The following is a 20,722-nucleotide window of genomic DNA, read 5'->3' as shown; positions in this document are numbered from 1 at the left end:
TAGTTTCATCATCATACGGAACCATTAAGTAACCCTTGTGTAATTGTATAAATCATTTCAACTGTTCGCGATCTGGTGCCGTAGTGTATTGTTCGTACACTACAGAAGTGTACCAGATTGGGAATAGATTTCACTAGTGGTAAAAGTGTCGTTCTATCGGTATTTAATGAGTCGTAAATAAACTCACCGTGTTTGTAGTTCTTGACGGGTTCGTCGAATTCGAATCCCGGATTTATTCCGTAAGAGGGGTATTGAGAATATTCTTTGGGGCGCGGCGATCTCGGTTTTTTCTTCTTCTTGCTACCTTCCGACGCGAAATACCTCATGGGCATTCTAATGCCTAATTGATGACGAAATTTAGTGTCCGGGTTGGTTTCTTCCACGTCGCTTCGACTGTAACGTCGTCTCTGTTGGAGAGAATTTCGAAGTTTCAAAATTTAGTATTAACTGGTAAGGGAATTCGAATAACTTACCGTAACTCTCGGGGGTTGAAACATGGCGTCCGATAAAATGTGATGCAATTCCGCATCCGCCAAATGCTTATTGGAAGGCGAATAATGCAATTCTCCTAAGTCTATGTTGACGAAATTCGTATTATACGGGATGGAATAGTCGTTATAAGGAGAATATTCTTCGGTGTAAGAATAATCGTCCAGTCTGCGCGTAATAAAAGAGAAATTCGAACTGTATTCGTTTGCTTAATTTATCAAAATTAAGATAAACGTACCCTTTGTTGGCATTTTTCTCGTAGTACTTGAGGATCATGGCCAAGGAAGGATTGGAATTATTCATGGCGGAGTTGATGGCGTTACCGTTTTGCTGTACCATGTTCATAGCATCTTCTAGATTCAATTTGGAATAAGTCTCGAATATCTTCGGTTCGGCACTTTTGGAATCTCTCGTTAGTAACGGACGAATAAATCTGTTGTTATAGTAGCGAAATCTGTAAAGAGCGCAGAGAAAATTGTCAGAAATTTTCCAACCAATTATACGTTTCTTTTAATAAATCACTGAAACTATTTTATTTACGGATTTATTATTCGATTTTTTATGAAAGTTTAGTATTGGAAATCGATCGCACTGTTTTTAATTAATAGGAAAGCGAGTTCGGTTAATGTTACCTTAGGTAGCCAAGATGGCGGCTCGTCTCTAATTCCAGCTAGGAAACAGTGGGACGCAAGTTCTAACTAACCTAACCTATTCTAATAATTTGGTTGCTAATAATTATGGTAATTTATTAGAATAGGTTAGGTTAGGTTAGAACGTGCGTCCCACTGTTTCCATGCTGGAATTAGAGACGAGCCGCCATCTTGGCTACCTAAGGTAACATTAACCGCGAGTTCATATGCCTTTATTAATTGCAATTTGTATCTAACAATACCATCGTAGGATACAGCACGAATTCTTTACATGAGAACCTGTTAGTTCTTAGATAAACGTATTTAATCATAAGAGATGACGCCACACGCAATTTTATTTGAGATTTCACTATAAAAACTTTATATTGTTAATTATTATAAAATGGCAAAAGGCTCAATTTTGAGGATAGAAACGAGTTTTATAATAAATTGTAAATGCTAATAACCAGTAAAATCTTCGATAAGTTCGACCCCACTCGTGACCTCCCTCGATCTTTAACCACCAAAATTAGCCACCTCAGACACAAACATCCCTGCCAAATTTCGCTTCTTAATCGTTTAAATATTAAACGAAACACACACACGGAATTTTTTCCGTTCTTTTGACTTTTGGAGATAGAAGGCGTCTCAAAACATGGAGATTTGCAAAGACACTCGACTTTGCAAATACTTTCCCTTGTTACGTATACATAACAGGCGAGAAAGTAAAATACAACGAAGTATTTATTCCGCCGTACCGAAACTGAAATTTAAATTCTGTGTGTGTAATAACATTTTAAAATTACAAGAGAAATGAATACCGACTTGTCTCTTATCTTGCGATTTCCCATGAAATGTCCAGTCAGATCTTCAATTCCAGCCATTAGATGGTCGATCAGCTGAAGAAGAAAATAGGAATTAATGCAACGATGGCGGGTACAAACGAATGATTCGAATAAAAGTGTCTATACCCTGATATGTATCCTTTCGTTCATAGATAATCTCATCTTTTGACTTCTGGACACGTTCAGCGCTTTCACCAAAAGCCCGATGGTCATTCCCTTTAACAAAGTAAAAATATATTGATAGACACCGTTTCGAGTGTTTGAAACGAATGCGAATTTGCACTTACTTGGACGAAGACCGTGAAGTAAATGACGGCGATGACGGTAGTTACCATCATATCTTTAGTGGGTATGACCTCTTCAGATATGATTAGCACCAGAGCGAATGCCACCGCCCCTCGAAGACCGCCGTAGGCCATTATGAACTGTTCCACTTTGTCGATTTTATGAAGTCGAAATTTATTGGCTATTCCGGTAAAAATGATGACGCCTAAAAATACAATAGGTTCAATTAAACGAATGGCGTTTCGAAGATCTGTCGAGTGGAAATGAACACTCACCCAATCCTCTGTAAACGGAACAGAAAATGATGGTGAAGATGACGAACCAGGTGTTCCATTCGTGCCTCTCGTTGACCGTCGAGGCACCAAGAAACAAGAAGATAATGGTTTCTGCCGAACTGGCCAGCATTTTCATTCCGTATTTCGCCGTCACGTGAGATTTGTAAGATATGTTCTCCTCCACGTAATTTTTCATGGTCATTCCGCAGAATGTTAACCTGTAAACAAAACGCTTGGATATCGAATTTTCTCGAAAAACTCTCGATAGAAAGTTTAGAAAAGTAAACTCACGCAAGTATCCCGGAAAGCCGAAAAAGTTCGGCGCTTAGGTAAGATAAATAGGCCAAAACAAAGATGAAGAGAGGTTCTATGATGCGAACGTGATGAGTGAAACGAGATATGAATGCGGCTAAAATGCCCCATATGACTCCTACGAACGTTCCTCCTAGAGCCACGACGAAAAACGATGCCACGCCGGCCACGTAATCGATAGGTAGGATGTTTTCCGTGCCTATGTCCGCGTATCCTTCGCACATGTGATACAGAACCTGGGGAGGCAAATTGTCGTATTAAATTTTTGTAATAAAGATCGTTGAACTTGTATTAATTTTAATTTCTAGAAAATGTAGTGGATTAATTATCTTTCATACACTCCTTTTTCTTTCTAGGGTCTTTTTTTTAAAACTATTTTCACTCTATGGGCACTAAGACGTCCTCTTTTTAGCAAGCCCTTTATAGTCAGGCCCACTATGGAGCGATCGGGTGGTGAGAAACAATGGCCAATAAATTCAGACGGACCACTCCCCGAAAAATTCCTGGGGTTTTTTGATCCGTCCAGACACGATCCCGGGTCCCAAGAACGGTAGCCTCCCATCTCAATTGCTGGGCATCTGGCCTCTGACTGTAAATTAGTTCTTTTCATGCCTTTCGGGAGGACTTTCTATGGAAAACTGGCCCCCTACTTACAGTGCCGTCTTTAGGGGAGGGCCTACGGGGCCCGGGCCCAGGGCCCCGAGGTCGTAGGGGCTCCTGAATCCGAAAGTAATTAAGTTACAAAGAAAACAAATAGGTTACTTGAAATGAAGAAACCATTAATAATACGATTGAAATTACTCCTCCAACACGTGGTGTGAAGTGTTGAGTACAGGGTGAAAAATCTCACTGGCTAAAAAAAAGGTCAACAGATTTTCTGTGGGATATGTTAAAAGGGTGATAGCACGATATCCGTAACTGGTCTCGCCCGTGCTAGCTACACCAGCGACCTCTAGGTCTGTAATCTAGTATTGATTCTGTTTCTTCATGGGGGCCCTCAACATTCTTCTGGCCCAGGGCCCCTTACCTTCTAAAGACGGCACTGCCTACTAATGTGTTACTAACGTGAAGAAAATCCGAAAAACTCCACGTAGCCAGTCCGTTGGCGAGGAGCGAACCCAAGACTAAATACCAGTGTTTGATCACTGGTTGGCACACATCGTACTTATATTGATCGTGCAATTTCAACGACGATGCAATCATTATCAGATCCTTACAAAACGTAATTCAACTACTGAACCATTAACCAAATTATGCATGCGTTCTTAATCTTTATTAACTGCAATTATGTGTTAATTGCCTTTTCTACATTCGTTGCAGATAGGGTTTCTCATTTCCCGGTCTTTTGCTTGTTCCGGGAAATCCCGGGATAGAATTAATTATTTTTAAGATACACAAAATATCTTGAAACCAAATGATATTAAATTACTTTAAAAAATGAAAAATAATTATACGTTCTGCAACCTCCAAAATCATATTAATAATGCTGTGTAAGATATGTCTTAAAATTATCTTTGAATTACGTAGAAATGTTCACAAATAGAAAAAATTTATTAAAGTTTGTTGGAAAATGCTTACAACAAAAATGTCTTTGAATTGAGTTGAAAATTTAAAGAAAATAATGAACTTACCTTCTAACTTAGAAGTTTGATCTAATTTTCGTTATTTAAATAAAACATATTATAAAAATTTACAATAATATTTTGTATTAAGATTTTAAAAAGCAAAGGTGGTCAATACCCCGATTACTCGATCTGATTCTTATTTAACTAATGAGAAGTCCCGCTACCGAGAATGCCCTTTCCGATTCAATCCGTGTGGGTGGAATCGTCTTTAATGCATTCAAGAAAAGACAGATGTTATGTGATTTTTCACCTGTAGCCTGGAAGATTTCTAGTTTGTTTTCGAAATTGTAGTACTTCTTTTGTTCTCTAGTGTTCTTGATTTGTCTACCTCGACTGTTTTAATAGAAACATCACAGTCCAATAATTTGGCAGTTCATGTGTCTTTAATAATCAGGTTTATGAAGAAAAACTTCATACTTGCAGACTTCGTACTCGTTTATATCCTTGCCCAATTTGCACAACCTGGCGTTACGCAGTTATTGAAGCTACTGAGCATGGTTAAAAATTAAGACAGCGTAAGCACAATTATTCCAGATATTACAGGTTCTGACAAGTAAAGAATTTTCAGAGTCCTGCGGCAAATAAGCTACGTATTGATTATTGACCATTTGTGACATTCCATAACGAGCAAAAATAACTAATAAAAAACTAATAAGTAGGTTTAAAATTAAAAAATACAAATTAATTTTGACAGTTTATGAATTAATTATACTTTCTATTTGCAAAATTTCCTCAACCTTAACACAAAATAAGAAAAAAGTGAATTTTTAAGAAGTTTGCGGAATTTCCCAGGATATTTCCCGGGTTAAAAAACAACCGGGATCCCGTTTGAGAAACCTTAGTTGCAGGTTTCCAAATTGCTATACAAATATTTTTTGCAAAGAAATGTACGAGGGCTATTTTTTAAATAAGGTCCGTTTGTGAATGAAAGTGAGAATAATGCGCAATCACGGCAGTATGCATGCGCTTCTGCTCCGAGTAAGCTTGGCGCGCGTTTTGACGCCATTTGCAGCCATATCGTCTGTCTGTATGCTGAGCTGTAGAAGTTTAAAATGTTTAAGAAAATTGAGTCTTCCGCCGACTGTGAGATACGATCTGTTATTCGATTCTTGAATGCAAGAAACTTGGCAGCAGCGGAAATTCACCGTCAGATTTGTGAAGTTTACGGTGATAATGCTATGAGTGACAGTAAAGTTCGAAAATGGGTAAGAATGTTCAAGGATGGGCGAGTTAATGTGCATGATGAGCCACGCCCTGGCCGACCTTCTCTGATTTCTGAAGATTTGATTCGTGATGTGGATAACAAAATTCGAGAGGACCGACGATTCACGATTTCAACGTTATCAATTGAATTTCCACAGATTTCAAGATCAGTTTTGTATACCATTGTTTCGGAGAAACTGAATTATCGAAAATTGTTTTGTCGGTGCGTTCCAAGACTGCTTTCTGACAATCACAAAACAAAAAGATTAAACAGTGCTTTATCGTTTTGACGCGATACGATCATCCACACAGTCCAGACCTTGCACCCAGTGATTTTCACTTGTTTCGATACTTAAAGGAGTTCCTTGGTGGTCAACATTTCAACGACGAAGGAGAAGTGAAAACTGCAGTCGTGGATTGGGCTTCTTGACAGGCGGCAGATTTCTTTGAAGTCGGAATTCAAAAAATTGTTGAGCGGTATGACAAATGTTTAAACAAAATGGAAATTATGTAGAAAAGTAGATAAAAGTATGTAGAATATGGAAAAAAATATATTTTAATGATATTTACAGTATTTTTCTTCTTATTAAAAAACGGACCTTATTTAAAAAATAGCCTTCGTATATTAAACATAGACCCTCACTAAAGCAACGATGCACATGGATATGGACATGTAGGGGAAACTGGAGATAACGAAAAAGTGTAAAACTAAAAAGTTGGCAGCACTGTCGTATTGCGGGACGATTCCTATCTGTCACGTTTCGTGCATCTGAAAGCTGGTGGTTTCCGAAAGATTTACTCTTTCCGCGAATGTTTATCACAGCATCATTTGCAGTTATTAACGTCGATGATGTAAGGTTACTAAGAAAAATCAAAATTGTCGCAGAGTACACATATACTGAGGAGGGATCGGTACAAACTCCGATCGAAAATACACATAAATAAAGATCTGCGAATTAAAATTGTCTTCTGAGTGGTTCTTGAACTCTGGTAAACGTCGGTCTGGTAAATAATAAAATTGTCTATTTGCCCACAAACTCCTCTTTGGTGGTTACAAAAATAAGAGGTTGTATCCGGCGAATATTGCTGATATTAGCTTTATATTAGAAGTTATTAGACTTCTTAATCTCATAAACCATACAGTAGACAACAGGTTGGAATATCAATTAATGTAAAGAGATGTAGGTTTTTTCCTAACGGGTCTCGTGGCAATACTAAAATTTATCCAGGATTCCTTCAGTATCCCCTATTGTACATCGCGCAGAACTTAAAAAAATAATTGCGGTATAACAAGTAATTTCTGCTTAATGCTATTTCTTTTACGTGGATATAAATATGTAAACAAGAGGTCGTACACGGAAATAAATGAATACTTACCACAGTGACTGCATCGTTAAGAAGCGATTCCCCGAAAACCAATATATAGAGCACTTCGTTTACTTGAATTTCTTCGAAAACAGCAAGAACGGCCACGGGATCCACCGCCGATATAATGGAACTGAACAGAATAGTATCCAGGAGAGGCATTTGTACACCGTACAAGCCTGTTAGTCCGAGTCCCCAAAGAGAGAATCCAATGGTGATGGCGTTCCAAACAGTTCCGATCACGGCGTATAATAAAATAGTTGCCAAATTATCGAAAAACATGCGATTCGGCATGTAGTAACCCGCATCTAAAACTATGGGTGGAAGCAAGAAGAGGAAAAAGATGGTCGGAGTCAAGGGTCCAACTTTGGTCAATCCCGTGTAAAATAGAAGGAGACCGATAATTACTCCGATTACGATCAGAAGACAACTTTCTGGACAGAGATGCGATAATTTTGGAGTCACTTGAAATCCTGTAATTATAATAATATCATTAATGACTGTAAAATTATCCAAGAACTATATGAAAATATGCAATATGTATTGATTAAAATGCTTTTTTAATTATTAAAATCTGTTATAGTCCGCGCTGCGATAGAGTAGACACGAGTCTGTACGAACTGGAAGGGTCTATGTCAGATGAAAGAAATGGAAGTGTAAGTAACGTTAGAGTTAAATAAACGTATAAAAACGTTTTATAAACGTAAAAAAACGGCTACGGATCTCTCTGTATCCCTCTTATCTTTCATTAGACCCTTTTTGCAGATTTCTAGAAAGCTGCATAAATTACCACGGACTCTTCGAAAAGCTTCTTAATTTAATTCATGTTGATTAAAAATATGTGCATTAAATGAAACGTGAACGATTACTACGTGCAATCAAGCGCTACGTTCACAAATACTGAACACGTTACAGAAAAAGTCCAATATTTCATATAAGCTATTTCGTGCACCGTAATGCGTGTAATATTGCATATTCATGCAATGAGAGCGCAAATATTTAATTGGAAAAACCTCGTCGCGATGCATAAATATGACATTTGCATATATGCTTATAATGTTTAACATTACACACGTATATAGGCTATAACAACGTGACATTTCACCAGACTTATTTTACGCCAAAGGTGAAGAAAACCCAGAAAACTCCACGTGGCTAGCCGGTTGGCGAGGTGCGAACCCACGACTTGTTCGGTGGTTTTATCCACTCGGCTACTAGTGGACCAGAATTGTCTCAAAAAAAAAATAAGTTAACGATAAAGTAATACTACATCGGTTTTTAACGTAACTGTGATTATCTCTATCAAAAAAGAGGGAGGGATCCGAATTCTTCGCCCTAGCGAATTCCGTTACCGATGGGCAACACCGTGTAAGTGGATAAAAACACCGTTAGTTGGTCGTGGGTTCGCGCTTGGCCAACGGGTTTGGTCGAGTGGAGTTTTCCGGGTTTTCTTCACGTTTGTAACACCTAAATAGAGGCCATTTTTTCATAAAAGCCTTCCCGGGAGTGTCGCATTGCCGTAACCAAATAAACCCAAACCAAACCATAAATAATGTTAAGCATTCAGCATTATTCAAATATGCATGTGTATATGTCTACTTAAATATACGTGAATAGTCAATACATATTCCTGCTTTTAAGATGTGCGTATTATTGTAAGTAACCCTTATATAATTACAAACGCTTTATTATTATTTCTATAAACCTACAATAAATATTTACTCAAACACTAAGGAAATTAATTATTTTCGAAGAATAATACGAATAAATACTATCGAAACTACGAAAGAAACGTCGAAAATACTTAGAAATTAAAAAAGAAAAAGAAAAAAAAGGGCAGATTATTAAATGGAGCCTATTAACCGAATAAACTACAAAATTTCACAATATCGACTATTATATTGCTACAGAAATTATAAAATCTGATTAATGGTATTTAAATAAGATCAGGTCAGTTTTTTATGCCCCGAAAAAAGCCTTTCGTTTATAGTAATAACGAGTTATGTGTACCTGATTTTTTATTTTTTATTTTTTTCGTGAGCCAGACTATCAGTTTCTTAGCTGAATATCTGCAATGATAAATACAAAAATTCCTGCAACGAGTTGCGTAACTTTCCCGGCAAAAAGCACTGAAAATTGCGTATGATGCCATCTGTTATAAAAAGTTTTAAAAATAAAATATAATATTATTATAAAATGAAAAAAGCTTAATTTCGAGAATAGAGACGAATTTTAAAAAATTGTAAAGGCTAATACTTGTAACGTATAAAAACTTCATTAAATCGGCCCAACAATAGCTGATTAGTACATTAAACACTAGTACTTGGTCGTGGATTCGCGCCAGAGCCAAAGGGCCAGTCCATTGGAGTTTCCCGGGTTTTCTTTATGTTTATAACACCTAAATAGGGGGAAGTTTTCCATAAAACTCCTCTCAGGAGGCATCTCCCTGGGCAGATCGCCACGTCCGTACCAAATAAGCCAAACTGTCCCCACTCGAGATGGCAGATGAACCCCCTCGATTATTAATCGCCAAAGTATAACAGCGTCAATCCACATAATACACAATTTTCCGCAAAAGACACAGGAGTTATTACTAAATTCTGGTGTAAGTATATTACAAATTCTGCTACTGTACACGGGTTAAGTTTGTATGAAATACAATGTATCCTCCTATTGAAATACAAGAACTATTGTCTGATTTTTGACATTTTGTAAGTGTATTACAAATTGACATCGTCATTATAGTTTTTTAATTGAAACAATTGCGAATAGTAATAAACATAAAAACAAGGAAGTGAGCTTCCACCTAAATACTTTCCTTTTTTTTTATTTTGAAATAAATGTAACGTTTGTTATATACTTTAACGAGTATTACAACATTATTATTATCTTAGTTATGCAATAATAATAACAATTATTATTATTATTATTATTAATAAACAATAATAAAATTGATATTTTAGGGAAGTATTGTAAATAATTGTCTTACTCTTTACTTTTTTCAATAGCCTAACGAAAAGTTTTTTAAAATTTTATTTATTTATTCTCAAAAATTGCGAGTATCACTCGCATTATGCAATTTATTGGTTCTAAGAGAGTACCGCTTAAAGTGAAATCGCGTTATAACGAAAACGCTATAACGAGGAATAAGAGAACGTGTCATAAAAGACACTTTTTCCGTTTCTCAAATGAAAAGTAAGCAAAAATGTAACTGGATATATACCGAATTTCAATGTAAAAGAATACAATTTTGAAGATAAGTCTTTATTTTTTGACAAACTTATCCTTGAAAGTTTCTGATTTCGGGTTCGAAACCCATAAAACTTCACCCATTTTCGAGAAGTAGGTAGAATTTTCCGTATTTTCCTCATTTCTCGTAAAATGGGTGAAGTTCGAATGTTACTCAGGAAAGTGGAATTGGAGCGCAAAAGTGGATTACGTCTATTGTCCGACCGATCACGTAAGATAATATTGACCTGGTCTAAATCGTAGTGTGACACAACCCGACCTTTTGAACTTATTAATTTTAAAAAAAGAATCGAGGAGTCGGGGTAAATCGATCCGTTCTGACCCCATATCAATGACACATATTTTTGTAAAACGCATAATAGCCGATGAAAGGAGAAATTATAGTTCTTTTTCTTACTCAATTGTGATGTATGAAGACTCATTGTATTCGTTTATCACGCATCGGCTGCAAAAGAAAATAGTTTAGTATATAACAACCCCCCTTTAACTATCAGAAAGTATATTCGAGCAATGATCATTCAAGTATGGTTTATTTGGTTATTGCAACGTGGCACATGGGCAATCTGTCAGGGGAATGTCTCCCGGGAGGTCTTTTATGGAGGAAACTGGCCCGTTTAGGTGTTTAAATGCAATTTAAATGTGTTGAAACGTTTTATCATTGTATTAATAATCGTAATATTTAAAATGATCTCTTATTATAAATTATTCATTCCCTTTCATGATGATCTTGTATTTTAAGTATAAATCATTAATATGCTATAGGCCTTATAAGCTAAGTGGCCCCGGCTTCTCTCGACTTTTAAAGAACTCTGGAACTAATGATCAACTGAAACAAATTTCCTATTATGCAGCTATTTAAGAGAATTTATATAACTTGGATACAAGTAATCTTTATTCAATTTTGTATTGTTTTGTTTGTATACGTCAACGCGACACTTAGGCGATTTACCGAGGGAACAACCCACCAGGGTCCAAGTTGATAAAAATAATGAACGCTGGTAGTTAGATGTGATTTTGGGCCTTGCAACGAGCTAGCAACGTGGGTTTTTTCGGGTTTTCTTCGTGTTTGTAACACCTAAATAGGAGGTCAGTTTCCCATGAAGCCTCCAGGGAGGTGTCCCCTCAGCAGGTCGTCCATGTATCGCGTTGCCATAACCAAATAAAACCCAAGCCGAAAGGAGATACCTTTACAGAAAACTCGCCCCTATTTAGGTGTTACTAACGTGAAGAAAATCTGGAAAACTCTACGTGGCCATCCCATTGGTGAGGCTCGAACCCATGACCACCTGCCAGTGTTTAGTGGTTTTATCCACTCGGCACTAGTAGGCCGCTCTTTATTCGGATTTATAAGTTACGTTATGTAATATACAAAACAAATGCCAAGTAACCAGATCCGATACATAAGCAGATAGCGAAAGTTAGTTAAGAAAGTGGAACACGCGACAAGTAAACGTCCTTGTATGTATACGGTATTTGCAAACAGTTACAAATAGCGTGACTGTTCGATACTGTTTGCATAAGCAGTTAAAGACCGTATTGAAAATAACACAAACAGAATTTCCTGGATAACTGCAAATATATTGCGAACACCCGATGTAATTAAGGTTAAGGCAGCTTGTTGAAGCCACTCAGGCTTTATCGCCCTTAAAAATTGATTATAAAATTAAACAGCAATTTGATCTTTACAATGTTTAACTGGCTTTTGGGTCATTGTGTGTATTATATATTTACTAATTAGGAAATGAGGATAGACACGATGATGGAAAATTGTTTCTTAACGGTTAGGATCGATTAAGATCTGCTTCTTTCCATCTTCATATTGAGAATAACTCACAAGTCAGTGTCTGTTTATCTTATGAAGACCTACTTTCTGAAATTGAACGGTAAGATGCTTAAAATGTTTACATACCGGGTGATCGTAATTAAAGAACCTCCATTTCGCTGTCTAGAGGGGGGTATTTTAGCAGTCCAAATGCAACAAAATTTGGTACGTAACACTTTAGAACATGCAAAGTACGTTACCATAAAATGCTTTACCAAAACTCGTCACTACGGTACTTTTGGCACTGCAAGCAGCCAAAAGCAGGAGTTTTGTGGAGGATATTTGAAAAGTGTGGTACATCGACATGACGCAAATTTGGGGGCTTCGAAAGATACTTCTCACATGCAGTGTGGTACTATCATAGAAGATCGATTACAGTTGGCTACTCAACACATTGTTCATCGTCTTCCGGTTTTACATGTTCAGATTGAGGATCATATTGAATAATATCCCTTGCATCCCTAAATTCTCTGAATAGCGTGAGTATCTCGTAGAAATATTTGCTAATTGAAGTACTGAAACTGCTGTAGTAGCAAGTTTTGGTAGGCCTACAGTTTTTTTTTTTTCTTACTGAAGAATCTTTTAAGTCTTGAAATGCCACCATACCAGATTTGATTGCATTTGGACTCAAAATATCGTTAATAAAGGTACTTTAATTACGACCACCACGACCCCCTGTATCTCCCTACCCTCTCGATCTTTAACCACTGACAAACCTCCCCGCTAAAATTTAGATATTTTTGTCAAAAAACACGGGAGTTATTAAGCTTCAAAGAGGATGAACAAAATCGTGCCCCTGCACACACACTAATATCCATACACACAGAAAAACCCTCAACTGTTTCTTTGCATTTCTCGACGTTTCAAGGTCCCACGAGTCCAAAAAATGTAAAAATCTTGAAAAGTATGGCGATCGATCAAACAATGATCCCCCCTTCTGTTATGTATAACAGACCCGGGAAAGCAATACTTATTCGTGTATTGCTTTGTTTCTGTTCTTTATTACTCTTTAGTATCTTGAAGGAAATTCGAATGCTCAATATTCATAGACTTGATTTCATCACTTCTAATTAAAACATAAATTTATAACTATTAAGTGACAATAACTATTATGTGACATGGCAATTCGTAGTTTACGAATTGCCATGTCACATAATAGTTATTGTGAGGTATCAGGGATCGAATCCCATACTCCTTGGATTGGCTGCGAATAGTTCGAATAGAGTGACATCTTATTTTTTTAATCTAACCCGCAAAATGTCTATAAGTGGATAAAATTATTGTATAATTATTGTGTACACTTAATACACTAATATAAGGGTTCACTAGCAGTAGGTAGAACCACTGAACACCAGTAGGGCCCCTAGTGGCCGAATAAAAGCACTGAAAATTGGTAGTTGATGATGGGTTTGCTGGAGATTCCTGGTTTTCTTCACGTTTGTAACACCTAAATAGAGACCAATTATCATAGAAAGCCCTCCCGGAAAGAATCGCCCACGTGTTGCGTGGCTGTATCCGAACAATGAATGAAAAGTATATTGTATATGCTAATATAAAATTTTTAATTTTAGTTCCTCAAATATAGGACAATTGCGGGTCTCGGAATGATCAAGGGTTGCCTTCCATTTTAATAGTCGTAATTTATCGTCCGTCAGTGGGTCCGAGACAACAACAGAAACGTAAAAATTAACACGTTATATCTTCTCGATGCTTAATCGTGCAGTTCACTTACAGTCTTGTTAAAATAATTGGACAGGCCACCCACAGTCATTTGGTTATTTTTATTCTTTCCATCAGCGGGTAGTAAAATGGGCCATTTTTCAAGTCCATCGTGGATTCGGACAGGCCAACAATGGACAGTGGTGAGAGAAGAGGCCCGATATATCCCAAATAGTTTCTGGGGTTTTTTGCCCACCTAGTTATCGATTCTGGAAACCCAGAGCGATAGGTTGACGTCTTAACCACTTCATTTGTTCATTTCGCGACACACAGCGAGGACTTTTACGAGAAACTGGGCTCTACTTACGTGTTACAAACGTAAATACAACCCGGAAAACTCCGCGTGGCCACGTTGGCGAGATGCGAACCCACGACCAACTACCATCTTCCTTCAGTATATTATACGATACTAAGAACGTTTTATTATGAAATAAATAAATAAGGAGTTTGGAAAGATTCCTAAATTGCTAATTTAATCTTTCACACTTCTATGAACTTAATCATTTGTTTTGATTTCGCAAGGCTGTTTCTTGTGCGTGTTCACGTATATCATGTTCCATTTCTCAACGCTCACTCGTCACTTGCCATTCCCAGAAATTATATTATATGAGAAGACAACCGGAAGTATAATTATTTTGTGTGCATCCATCACTTATTTATTTAATAATTACTGAATTATTTCTTACTTATACAGTAAGTGAATGTGTTCTACACGTGGAGAAATCCCGGAAAACTCCGGAGGCCAACCATTTGGTTAGGCGCGAACCAGGGACAAACTGTTCAGTATTGGGATTTGCATTATAATTTGTATTTAAATCATATAATAAAGAAAGAAATTAGAACCTCTTATCCACGATACACAAATTCTTGCATGGAGAAAATAAAAACTAACGGAACTTCTCATTAATATCACAGATGACAAAGATTTAATAACGCGTGGAAAGGATTTCGAAAACAATACTTCAAGGCTATGAATTAATTACAAGTTATGAAATATTATCATTATTATTAATTATGTATATAGAAAACAAATTCTGACAATCATCTAATAATAATAATAATGGTAATTACAGTTACTCGAGATACGAAATTTGTATTAATTTTCATAAGTATTGTAAGTAAAAGTCGATTGATTAAAATGTATTTGTAATAATAAAGAGAAATTGTTAAAAATAACTGCAATCGATCTATTTATAAAGCTTTCGCTCACGATTAATCCTCATAAATAAAGTCAACTTTCGAGTAATTATATCAAATATATTATTATATAACGCAAAGAGTGTTTGAAAATTAGCGAAGGTAATGTAAGGACACACCAGGTCTCATTGCTCGTAACTAATATTATTGTTCTACATCTGTATCCGTATAATATATCCGCAAAATTGCACGAAACGGGCCTGGTTTCGGTGTTTAATTCAATGAAAGTGCATCTCTTTCAAGTTATTTCAATTCAAACATTTTCCCCTGAAAGGTGTTAGATAGATGTCCGGCACCACTCTATTGTTAAAGAAAAAGTATGGTGTACAGGGGCAAGCCGCTACTAATTTGAGGTGGAGAGCATATATTTTAAATTAAATACATTAAAAATATGATTAAAAATTGCAGCTCGGCATTGTGACGATGTCACAATAAATAATTTTTTTAAATACAAATTTATTTTTAATGCCTGGCCTCTTTTTTCTTTCCTAAAATGCGCAAATTTCGGAGCGTAATCACATTTTAAAGGTTAAAGATGCGAAATAAAGAGTAATTTTTCAAGCGTAAAATTTTATATCTGGATCAAATATAATTCCAAAAATAATTTTTTCTATATTTTCGTGATTAGATAGGGTATTATTTCTAACGGAAAAAAATTTAATATAATAAATCTACCGTCGTTTCCATCCCTTTGTAGATTCGAATGGTTATCTGTGCATAACAAGAGTATGCGAAAATACAGAATTTACATTAATAGTCTTTTACACGTAGGTCTGGCATGTAAAACTACTTTCTAGAATTCCTTGAAATTTTATTTAAACAAGGAGAATACATTTATCAACTGGCAAAGAATTACATTTTTAATCTTCTTATGCAGCAAAATATTCAGAAAAATTGACGTCGCAAAATGAATGCAAAAGAGTTATAAATTATGCCTAGAGGTTTGATTTATTTGGTTATGGCAATGCCACACTGACGAGGGGCGATGCCTCCCGAGGGCTTTCTATGGCAAACTCGCCCCTATTTAGGCGTTACAAAGGTTATAATTTTTATAAAATATCTTTAACAAGATACCGTAATTAATTAAATACTGTAAGACTTACATACAGAGTAAAAATAACATTAAAACTATATTTAAGCTCTTCGTGTTATATAAAAATTTAATTATTCAGTGAGAGAGAATATTGAGGTTTACTATAAATAAAATATCGTGCATGATTAATCTAAAAAATGGATTTAAATCTCATTGTTTCTATTTTGTGTTGCTAAACATTAAAACATATTTAATCTCTACTTAACACAGATTAATGTTACATGGCTTGCTGTATAATAAAATGGTATCAGAAACATAATCTTAACAAACATTAAAATTAATTATTATTAATGTTTATATTTTTCTAAAAATTAATGGAAAGTTGTAATAATAATTGTATGGGAAAAAGCAACGATTTATCGAGGGAGGGGATTTGTCAAGACAGTCTACGAAAGACCAACCAACACGTGTGCAGAAAGCTGGCCCCTATTTAGGTGTTAAAAACTTGAAGAAACTCCTGCATATGAAACTAGCCATTATTTACACACGTAAATAAACTCCTGTACGGAAAGTTAGTCTCTATTTAACTCTTAGAAACAGTGAAGAAACACCGAAAAATTCCTACCGCCACGGGGTCAACTACTACTGTTTACTAGTTTTATCTACTCGACCACTGGTGTGAAAATTGAAAAAAGCCATGGAGATGAACTAAACAAGGGTCGGTTGCGGGTAAAAACAAGAGAGGATTACGATTGATATTTATTAATGATTCAATCATCATCATCATCGCTGATAACACTGTCGTCATATCTACATTTTTCTATCGTTTATAAGATTATTTCCACTTAATTTTAAATATAAATCGGACTCAGCACTTTTGCAATAATGTCGAATTTTTTCTTAAAGTGTTAAATAAACAATTTTCAGCTTTACGCACTGAATAGCTCATTTAATTATTTATTTGTAGAATAATTTTCCATTGCCGTAATTCCTAATCAATTTTTCTTAAGTAGCTTTCGTCATAAAGAATTTTCTTCCGATCTCTCTGCTAGTTAATAACACTAGGAAAAGAAATATCAGAGGAAAGTTGAATATATACTCTGTTTACTCAAATAATAGAAGATTCCAAATCCTCGGAGCGAAGAGTAATCCGAGTATTCCCATCCATCTTCAACGCATTATGGTCGATTACTCATAATTTCATTAGCCGTAACCGTGTAACATAAATTACAGTTACAGTGTTCAAACAGTGAAAAAACGGAATACTCGCGTATGTAGTAGTGGCGATTTTCGAAATTACATTGATAAACAATCGAAAAGTTCGCTGAAAATTCATTAAATCTCTGGGTCATATTTGAAATTACACTAGAAGATTCATTTTTCAACTGAAAAAAAAACTGTCGATTCGCTTCGATTGATAAGCATTTTGCTCATTTAACGACTCACTAAAATCGTTAACTATTAAACTAGTGAGTTATATATGGAAATTAAACAGATATTGTAAAGAAACACCCTTTTCCTCAAGGTAAAATAAAGCCCTTCTTAAAGATACGTTCTCAAGTATTCCGTAGATGCCCGCATGTATATGGCACTATATTTTACTTTATAATTAATGCCATTTCAAAAAGCCTTTCTAAAGATGGCAAAAACAACACTAAATAACATATAATTTATGTTTTTACAAAAATATTCATAGGGCTTACAGTTTTCTGTGGTGTTCAAAGCTCAGAAAGACTGGTGATAATTCCGCTTAAGATATCTTCTTCTATCAAAACGCCCAATTCGAATTACACTTAAAATTACTTTTGGGATTAGTTTTTAGGTATTTTTCTTGACAGTAGTCTCGAGAAATGTTTACACCGCCGCAGAACACCCGAACCGAAACGATTATTAACCAACCGAAACAGATTTAAACTTCTATGACACGTTCTGGTTTAGCATTTTCTTCTGGGAAAATCATACCTGATTCAGTTGCCTGGATTTTTTTTTCCAGTCTCAGATTATTTTCTGAAAAAATCGCTGCTAAAAAATTAACAATCGTATACCACAGGCCATTAAGGAATTGACTATTATTGACTCCTTAATGGCCTGTTGGTGACACTAACATTTTTCAGAAAGGAATTACACCGTAAACTCTCAACTCGACAAGGGAGATTACTTTAATTTCCGGATTTTTTTCGTTTTAAAATGAATAATTCAAACTTATAAATAATTAAACAAATTAATAAGTGGCAATTCCGGTGAAAATCACTGTCACCATTAAATTGATGGGTGATAAATAATGCATAAGTTCTTTCGTAAACATTTCAAGTATAAGATAACGTTATCCCTTGTAGATAGTGAAGTGATACATGCATACAACGCGTTTTTTGTGTTGAATCTGATCATATTTATACAAATTTAAACATACATTTTAAAATTTCCGATTGAAATTAACTGTTTTATACATAAATCATACAAAATTCATATCTAATTTAAAGTATAAGCTTTCTCTGTAGTTTTATCTTCAGGGAATTACTTGTTTCTCTCAAATTTCAGCAAAGTGATTGCCTTGACTGTACGAGAAAAAAAACTGAAACCGATAAGGTTTCAGTTTTTTCTCGTACATAAAGGTTTAACGAACAGGTAACAAACAGGTTTTTTTCCTTCGTTGCTGATTACTTTGTAACGATAATTTTCTCTTTAGTGCATTAATAAAAGCCTAACGGAGATATAAGATACAGATTTGTGCCAGAGGCATTCTACGTCTGTAGTCTGGTGCGATTCTCGAGATAACACGAACGTGTAGAGGGTATCACGTGGTACGAGTTCGTTCGAAACAAGTTTGTATTACCTCACACTTTCGTCACGTTTCTGTTAGCGCGATTCTTTTACGTCTCGTATCGTAATTCTTTTTGATTAAAAGGTGCGAGCTTTTTGTTTTAGAACGCTCTATTCAATCACTAGTTTTCTAATACAGACCAATGTAACAGCATGGTTAACTTTCACAAATAGATTCTTAAGTTACAAAGAACCTCTCGGGTGAACCTCATCTCAGAACAGAAGGCCAACAGATGGTCGGAAATCAACACGCGTAACCTTATTTAAAACGTGAAATTTCATGGGATTTAAGTAAAGAAACTCGAAATTTATTCAAATTAAACGAATAAAGATATAGAAATTTCAATACAGGAGGCCCAAAACCCGGTTTTAACCGTGTTGATGATCTCCTGTTTTAACTGTTTTAAAACAGGAGATCATCAATACAATTTCTAGTAACACGTTTTTAAAAGTTACACACGTCTCTCACTTACCGCAGTTTTCTTAATCGTAAAATATTCTTAGTTAACTGATAATTCGTTAACTAATAAAAGAAAACAAAAGCGCCAGGCTATTCTTAGTTCCTATCAAATATTTAAAAATAATGCATTTCGTGTTGTCCACGCTTTGATTTAATTGCACGAATACAGTATATTTAAGCAGCGATGTCTTAGGCATAGGCAACATAACCTTAAGGTCTTTAGCTTTCGGGCCTCAGTTTAATGTGATTTAATGGGATGAGGCAACACAATATGTGAGAGATATGCCAAGAGGGAATGCCTCCCAAGAGGGATTTTTATGGAAAGAAGAGGTGAGAACCCGCGACCAGTATTGAATGACGGATCCTTTTCGGGCTTCAGAAAGTACAGATATAGACTCGATACTAATAAGATCCTATGCTCTGTGCCAATATTACACGAGATTTGTACTGTATACGTTTTTTAAAAGATATTCCTTAAACTAAATATTTCGAATAGAATGTTTCGTAGAATATAAACCTTATAAAAGTATCCATAACTGCAGGAGCAATGAGTTTAAAGCCATCAATCACCAATTTTTTTTTTTTTTTTTTTTGTTTCGGGTTCTGTCGCCGTGGTTCCTATTAGTTCTAAGGAGTGGGCGAGTTTTACGAGAAGTACTCCAAGACAGAGCGAACATGAAATGAATCTTTTGTGGAAACCAGAGGACAAAAGAAACAATTAGACTGATAATCGGAAAGAATTCGACTAGAACTGTATAGAAACTAAGAAAACACTCAAGACGGATCCACCAAAACTTTATCCAACCACAACTTTGAAACAGGAAAAATGTTATCCGACGGAGCCGATGCACAACGGTTTGTAAGCGGAAGTTACGTGATATACAGAGTGGGCCAAAACTAAGTACACAGAAAGCAGTCAATACCTGTATTTTTTTCATATAGTTCGTATACAGTCAAGGGCGTCGCAAGAGGGGTGCAGAGGGGCAGTTGCCCCTCCCTAGACATGCGAAAAAAATTATTTAAATGCTAAGTCATTTATTGCCCGATTTATAATTCCCGCGCGAAAAACCCGAGAAGATTATGTTTTAATTAAAATAATCTTTTTAAGCTTCTTAAAATTTATGAATCGTTTTTATTTTACCTACATACAATTCATATCCTCTATCAATTTATATCATCTTGTCCCCCCTGGCCCATTGGCTGGCGACGCCCTTGTATACAGTATCTATACAAAGGTACAGATAGTTCTGTTCAGTCATTGTTTATGTATCTCAATCACGCAGATGTCCTCCCTTCCTCGTGTACTGACTAATCTTGTACACAAAAATACATATATTATAAGCTATTTTTTCCACGAACAGGCTAACAACACCTCAAATATATAGGATGTCAGT

The 20,722-nt window shown here is 35.7% G+C and overlaps 1 protein-coding gene across 1 annotated transcript in view; it reads right to left on the bottom strand.

The window, feature by feature from the left end:
* The window catches only part of LOC136970157 (Na(+)/H(+) exchanger protein 2-like), a 55,245-nt gene that overhangs the window by 13,677 nt on the left and 20,846 nt on the right, over positions 1-20,722 (bottom strand). Inside the window, exons 2-10 of the mRNA XM_067264562.1 lie at positions 7,041-7,501; positions 2,815-3,071; positions 2,524-2,741; positions 2,251-2,453; positions 2,090-2,179; positions 1,944-2,017; positions 728-943; positions 474-657; positions 188-407 (exon numbers count right to left, since the gene is read on the bottom strand). Of these exons, the coding sequence (XP_067120663.1) occupies positions 188-407; positions 474-657; positions 728-943; positions 1,944-2,017; positions 2,090-2,179; positions 2,251-2,453; positions 2,524-2,741; positions 2,815-3,071; positions 7,041-7,501 (1,923 nt within the window). The remainder of the gene's footprint in view (positions 1-187; positions 408-473; positions 658-727; positions 944-1,943; positions 2,018-2,089; positions 2,180-2,250; positions 2,454-2,523; positions 2,742-2,814; positions 3,072-7,040; positions 7,502-20,722) is intronic.

The sequence above is a fragment of the Centruroides vittatus genome, unplaced genomic scaffold (genome assembly GCF_030686945.1).
Source record: "Centruroides vittatus isolate TY-2023 unplaced genomic scaffold, ASM3068694v2 contig_19, whole genome shotgun sequence".
NCBI classification, from domain to species: domain Eukaryota; kingdom Metazoa; phylum Arthropoda; class Arachnida; order Scorpiones; family Buthidae; genus Centruroides; species Centruroides vittatus.
The sequence above is the reverse complement of the archived record's forward strand: the minus strand, read 5'-3'. Positions and strand labels throughout refer to the sequence as shown.